Genomic DNA, 7,532 nt, shown 5'->3' on the forward strand with positions numbered 1-7,532 from the left:
ATCCTGCATTCTTCATTATATTTTGCCAAGAGATTTGTGAATGTTTGTCAAAGAAAGATGTGGTTCTTAGTAAGAGAAAATTTAAAAACCTAATTTAACGCGCAAAACTCCACACACACCCCACAGAGAGAGAGAGACACTAATCAGTATCCTGCATTCTTCATTATATTTTGCCAAGAGATTTGTGAATGTTTGTCAAAGAAAGATGTGGTTCTTAGTAAGAGAAAATTTAAAAACCTAATTTAACATCTGTCGATACCTGAGAATGTTTCCAGCTTGGGTACCTTATTTGAATGAAGGCTGCGGTTCTTATGCACACTTTCTCGGGAGCAAGTTCACTGAACTCTGTGGACTGAGCGAACGTGCACAGGATCATATAATGAATAGGAAAACCAGATGGAAAGGCAGGAAGGGCTCGTGTACCTGTCACAGTTGAACAGATGAGACATGCCGGGGGTGCTGCCGTGTTTCCTTAAATTGTATAAACGGCGCCGGCTCAAATCCCCCCTTCTTCGCCACCGCTCGAAGCAGGGCGGCATCCTTCAATGCCTCGGATATCCCTACTCTGATTGTTTGGGGGGGGGGTATTGTGCCTTTCTTGGTTTTCTTTAGCCGGCACACAAAAAAATCTGCATGAAATCACGAATCGCCTTTCCTAATTAACAAAAGCTGTTGAAGAGTTTCCTGGAGGTAATGGTTTAGTTTCAAATGCACGCGAACCCCCGGGTTTCCTTACCTTCTTCTTCTGCAATACACGCCTTTGCTTTACTAGCCATGCTGCATGAGAGCTCCAGTGAGAGATCTCAGATCTTTCGCACAAGAAAGAAGATCAGGATTTCTCGCCTTCATTTCCAGACATCTCCTGGTACATCAGAGGAACTAACTTGGTATCTGTCACCGTCTTAAAGGACTTTGACTTGGGAGGGGTTTAAAAAGTCCCTGTGATAGAGGAAACCCGAGTCCACTGCATTTGTCTCTCTCCCTCCCGGTATCACGGTGCTGTGATCAGCAGCAAACCACAAAGTTAGGAACAGTCTACAAATGCTCTCGCTTTGTACTCGGTGAAAAGGTGGGCGGGAGGAGTCTGTGCCCATACCTCTTCTGAAGTTCTGCTAATGCACTGGGAAACAGAAATATTTAATGATTCGAGAGACCTGGAAAACTTCTCAGATCAGCTTTCCTTTTTACAAAATAAGCACCAGACACTGTTAACGACCAGATATGACACAAAAATATTTAATTCATCAGAGAATTTGCACACGTGCCTCTAAAATGTTGCTTGAGCTTCTTCCTCTCCCCCAGGGGGCCTTGAAAACAGCTGAAAGACACTATAAGGTCACAAGTAAAAAACAGAATAAAATAGCAATACTTACAGAAGTTTACCAAGAAATGGGCTGCCTGGGAGCATTGCATTCGTTTTGCCTCCTCATGGATAAAATTCTTGTTTCTAGTGGCCCTGCAGGACACAGAATTGTTCACAACCTGCCCAATAGCAATAAACAAATGATAAGATGGTAAGTAGGTGGACTTGCTTCTAATTCTTCTGCCTTAGTTTTATTAATTGCTCACTGCATCAATCAAGATGGATATGCATGAGGCCTCAAATAGGATTGGGGGACATAAAAATGTAAGAAATAATTGAATTTCAGACTAAGGGTTGGATGCAGATTAAATTGGCGGTTTCTACCTATTCTCCCTTTCTACTACAGCTTTCCCCCATGCTTTTGTTCCTTGTTCCTAGTCCTTATATCTCTGCTGCTGCTTATCTCTTCCTGGGTCAGGATCTGGCCCTTGCTTCTGGTCAGTCCTGGAGTTGGGGTTACAGCTGCTGTTGGAACTCAAGCAAGCTGCTTTTAATTACTTAAATGGGTCTGCTATAGTAGTTCTCAATTACCTGCATGTGTTTGCCCTGAACCATTGATATATCATAACCAATGCTTTGTTACTGATCAATACTGCTATGTAACTGATATATCAGCAAAGAAATACATAGTTTGCTTTCCAGCAAGTAAGAAAAACAAGTGACCACATAAGGCTTTGCTAGATAAAGGAAGCGCTTGACCATATATGGGGATTGATAGGCAATTCATTAAAAAGCTAACTCTGCAAAAGAATAATTGTCAAAGTATAATTGCCTGGCTGCTGTTGTTAAATGGAAACTCAAAACTGTGTACAGGAAACGTATAGCTCAACCACAAGCAAAGCTTAACACCTGCAAGAGACAAGAGACGCTTGTGGTCGCCAAAAATAAGACGCTTCGTTGCAAAGTTCATGGTGTTTTTTTTTTCTTTATCAGCTAGACATGTATTTCCTGTTTTTGCTTTCTGTAGCCTTGCAAAGAAAAGTATTTAACCCAATGCCCCCCACCCCTCCGCGCGCAGCCCGTTTTGGAGGACCTCCTGTTCGTTCCTCTGGCTGTCGCCTGCGCGCATAATAAAGATCTTAACTGACTCTCTTTGGTGTCCAGCCGTTCTCCTTCAGAATTCTTGCTTCATTTCCTGGTGCATTTGGCCGGAGGGGGGAGAAGCGAGAGTCCTTAAGGGGACTGGGCTTTGGAGCCCCCTTGAGCCACGACCGCGGAGTCAAGTCCGCCGGAGCGTGACTTACTTTTGGCAGGGCCCATTTCCTATTCCCTTTCCAACAACCCAGAAATAACAACCACAGTACCAAAATAGACAACTTTATCCTGTTACTCTGTTCACTTTACTACGCAATCTAAGTTGAATACAAGAAAGTTTTTTTAAAATTTTTCTCCGGAATGGACTGCTGTTTCACATAACCTATACCATCATATTGGCAATATTAAGATATTAATAACCTTCATTCACTCATTTTTAGTATGAAAAAAAGGGTTTACAATCAATATCCTTTCTCTTCTATGACATAGTTATACCTTTCCATAATAAGCCATCTTTATTTGACCCTCTAATTACTAATACATCAGCCCTCCAATTAACATCCTATCTAATCTAAATCAATCACATCCTTTTCACTACTAAACTTCTGAATAGCCCCATACACCAATACATTCCTATAAAGAGTTAAATAAATACCATTCACAAACCTTTTTATATGTTACTTAGCCTTTAGTCTTAACATCTTCAAACTTCCCAATTCCTAACTCATCTAATACTATTTTTTTATTTTTTGTTTATATTAAATACCTAATGACTCCCGCTTCCATATTAAATTTCCAACATGATTCCCTACTGATCCCAAAACCTAAAGTAACAACAGACACCAATAAAACGACAACTACAAAAAAGGAATTTTCCTATATCTACTTGAATATAATTAATTCATTGTTCCCTTTACTCCCATATCAATCACTCATTTCATCATCCTGTATAACTTTCTATAGTTCACATTACCAATTTATTTCCCCCTTCGATATTAATTTCCACGAACTCATCAATTCATTATCTTGGTCAACCCTTCCATTATATTATTCTAATTAGCTCACGACTAGAACAAGAACATGATATTATACATTATGCCAAGTTAAAAAGAGGAGAGAAAAGGTTAAACATCAAGTCATTATTCCATCTAATCCTATCTTAAGTGTAAACCATACATTCATCTTTCTAAATATCTTAATTTTTCTCCTACACATCAACATTCTCCTTTTCTGCTTCAGTCCATCTACATGCCTTTGATCTTTATGTCTTCTTAGCTTTCCCAATTTCACCATGCTGTTATTCAACAATTCCCACTTCCTTCTCTTGCTGTTCTCTTTAAACTTCCAAGCCCTTTTTTCCCTTCTCCTGATCCTCCTTTCTCCTACTCTTTCTTTCTTTTTCCATCTCTTTTTACAGTCAAATAGTCTTACTTTAACACATCTCAGTTCTTTTCCTTTTAAGTCCTTTCCCTTTCTTTCCCTTAACCGATATTCCTTCTCCTGTTTAAACTCCGTTTCATTTTCCTTAATGTCAATACAGTTCTCTTCTTGCTGCACCTCTGTTGTTTCCCTCAGTTTGGGCCGCTCTGGATCCTCAGTCTCTCCAAAGCTTCTCTGAACGTTATCCAGTTTTTCCGCTATTTTTCCACATGCTTTTTTACATTCTGTTTGAATCGTCCTCCTCAAAATTCTCAAAAGCTGTTCCAAAGTTAGCTCGCCCACTTCAAGATTTTCATCAACCTCCTGCTCCGTTCCCGTCTCTTCCTCCATACCCATCAATTCCTCCATAACTTCCTACTCAGACTTTCAGCTTGAAGAAAGGGGGGGGGGATATTTCCCTGTATTCCATAGAGGGCCGGCCCCAGCTTATTTTGCCCCCTAGGCGAGGATCCCTTCTGGCGCCCCCCCCCCAGTGCGCCCACCAATTTCCAAAAATAAATGCATTTTAGGAAGAATGAAAAACACAAATAATCAAGAAACTCCCAGAGTATGGGGCTGGGTTCAGTTTGGTGCCCCTAAGGGCCGTCCTGCTCTAGGCGACCGCCTAATTCGCCTAGTGAGTGAGCCGGCCCTGATTCCATACATCTGTCCACCAGCCCAGTCTCTTTTTTCCTTGTTTCCTTTTATTTTAGCGTCTTTGCCAACCAAGAAAAAAAAAGTCCGTCTAACAACAAACTCAACAGCAGTTTCCCTTTCTTTTTTCCCCAGCTCTAGTGCCAGTACATAATTATGTCTCTTACTTCTCCCGGCTGTTTCCACTTTGACTCGTAGACGTTTCCTCTTTGGGGATTTTCTCAGCGCTCCACCAAAAATTACTCTTACTTTCAGTTGTCTTCTGTTTTGCCGTGACAATATGTTTCCTCGTCGTAACTTTCATTTAATTAAAAAAGCCGGAAGGCTGCAGCTGGTCGGAACATGGCGGCGGCCATGTTCTTCCCCGAACAAACGGACTTGTGTTGGGGCTGTTTCTGGGCACCCCCCCGCTTTGCCGAAGGCGGGGCCCCCCCAAAAAAAGATGCCCCTTACTCCAGCCCTCACTCCGAGAGGGCTGGCCAAGGTCTCCCGGCGATCGGGAGCCTCAGAAGGTTCCGTAAAGGGGTCGGGCGGCACGGAGAGAAGCCGCCCTCCGCCCGTCGCTGCGCCGCGCCGGCGTACTCCAGCCTCCTACTGTTGCCATTGTTGTTATAATATTGTTGTTGTAAAATTACTTAAAGTTAATTTAACATTTTTTTAAGCTAAATGCTGAACTGTGACCTTTCAATTAAAAAAACGTTGAGACAGGACTTCCTGTTCCCTAGTAGGCTGTGTTACAGTAGAAGCCATTACTCCCGGGGATCCAGCCTCAAGTGCTTTGCACACAAAAGAATGGCAAGTAATCCTTCAAGCTTGACTCAATTCCTTCCCCAGTAATTACCAGAGAAGCTAAATCTGACCCACTGATTTTATTTTAGATTAAATGAAAGAAGACCACAGGTCTTAGAGTGATTACCTTCCTGTGGCTCTGATCCTTGTCAAGGTTTGTTCTATAAGAACAAGCAAGATCTACTAAATGGATGATAGTTCCCTGAGAAAAAACTTGACAGAGTTTTCAGTCTACCTGCTAGAATCTGATTGTTACAGGAAGCAGAGGTGTAGATAATTGCATTCAGTTTGGTGTAGTGGTTGAGTGCGCGGACTCTAATCTGGGAGAACTGGGTTTGATTCCCCACTCCTCCACTTGCACCTGGCTGGATGACCTTGGGCAAGCCGTAGCTCTGATAAGAGCTGTCCTTGAAAAAGAGCAGTTTCTGTCAGAGCTCTCTCAGCCCCACCTACCTCTCTCAGCCCCACCCACCTCTGAACATGTCTTGCCTTGAAAACTCTAAGGGGTTGCAACTTGACAGCACTTCCCACCACCACCAGCCAGTTACACCACAGGCCCTTTGCGCTGAGATGACCATATACATAGTGACAGTAAAACTGCAGCTCAAGCCCCTTAGGGATCGGCCACACAACCCCCTACGAAACCCAACAGGCCCTAGTACCTCAATGTTTAAAATGTATGATTAAAAAAAAAACTTTTAAAAAGTAGCAAGCTCTTTGTTTTTACGTTATGAGTAGCGAGAATAGAAAAGAGGAGAAAGGATAACAGTGCTCACTGAGTCACAGGAACAAACAGAATGTGCAAAGTATAGGACACAGAACGTTAAGCGGTGTTCCAACAACAGGTAAAGGCAAAGTGATGTCTATAGTAGAATACTGAAATGCCTTCAGATCAGGACTTTCAAAAACCCGCAGACAAATGTCCTTCGCATCCAGTTCACTGAAACCAGAATGCCTGCCTCTGCCTGCCTCTGAGTAGCAACCCTGGACTTCCTTGGTTGGTTTTACCATCGAAGTACCAACCTAGGGCTGACCCTGCTTAGCCTCTGAGATTGGGTAGCCTGGGCCATCCAGGTCAGGAGACGCAGGACTAGAGATGTAAAATTTCCGGAAATTTTGAAACTCAGAAAAAAACCCGTGTTTTTTTCCGGAAAAAGACGGAAATTTTCGGAAAAATTGAAAAAATGCTACATTAGCATTTCTTTTGTCTTTTCTAGATTGAAAGTCATTCTGTTACTTTAGGAACATAAAATATGACTATGGACATTTTTACTTGGCAGGAAATTATCACAACTAGCATATTAAAAATATAGTGTATCCAAACAATTATTACAAACAGAATACCCTCCCACATGAAAAAACAAAACTGAAACTTTTTAATTTTCTTCTGACAATTGCACCTCCTAAAGGAAGAAATGCATCTTGTTGTTGCATTGGAGGGTTCAGTTTGTAACCTAGGACTTGCTTGTCCTCAGTGCACAGAAATTAGATCAATCTGATACCATATATATATATTTTAGAAATGATTTGGAAAATATTTGAACACCTTGTCTTAAAACATTTTATTCATCATGTTAAAATAAAACGTTCCATAATCAATTTTTTTTTCTTTTTTCAATTTTTCCAATTTTTCGGAAAAAAACAAAAAGGCTTCAGGAAAAAAACGGAAAAAACCGTTTTCCCCCCAAATTTTTCTGTTTTTTTCCCGGGCCTTCACATCTCTATGCAGGACTATCTCCAGGACCAAACAGAAAAGAAAAAGCACCACCATACATACACCCCAAGTTTCCAAGCCATTCTAATGTAGTAGAAATCATTTACCAGCCACAAATACAGGAGGCTCCAGTTTAGAGTGAAGCCTGCCCAACAAATTTTCTGGGGTGGGGTGGGCTTTTAACCATTACACCCACCTCCTAACATTATAGCCTTGTTTCTCCCGAGGAAAGGGGAAAGACAGTTCGTAAAATAAAACAACTTCTTACATCAATGTAGAAATTACCTAATAAGTGCGTCCAGATGTTGCCTGTCTCAGTGTGTATGCGGAAGATGCTCTTGAAGCAGGCTCTGAAAGATGGCATGGGGGGCCGATGCCCATGCAACAGGTAATCGTTATCTTTCAGCCAGTCAGGCAGCACATCATAAGGGATAACTCTCCAGCGACCCTCCCAGACCTACAACACACCAAAGCAGCTGTTTTTGATATTCTTTTGGGACTAGAGCAATCATCTGCTGTTATTCCTAGGAGATTCCCAGAACTGTTTTTTTTTAAAAT

General features: G+C 41.7%; 1 protein-coding gene across 1 annotated transcript in view; it reads right to left on the bottom strand.

Annotated features, from left to right (window-relative positions):
• The window catches only part of LOC107123867 (adiponectin receptor protein 1-like), a 27,508-nt gene that overhangs the window by 12,388 nt on the left and 7,588 nt on the right, over positions 1-7,532 (bottom strand). Inside the window, exon 3 of the mRNA XM_015427209.1 lies at positions 7,260-7,431. Within this exon, the coding sequence (XP_015282695.1) occupies positions 7,260-7,431 (172 nt within the window). The remainder of the gene's footprint in view (positions 1-7,259; positions 7,432-7,532) is intronic.

This window comes from Gekko japonicus, unplaced genomic scaffold (genome assembly GCF_001447785.1).
Source record: "Gekko japonicus isolate JY-2015 unplaced genomic scaffold, Gekko_japonicus_V1.1 scaffold1021, whole genome shotgun sequence".
Lineage (NCBI taxonomy): Eukaryota > Metazoa > Chordata > Lepidosauria > Squamata > Gekkonidae > Gekko > Gekko japonicus.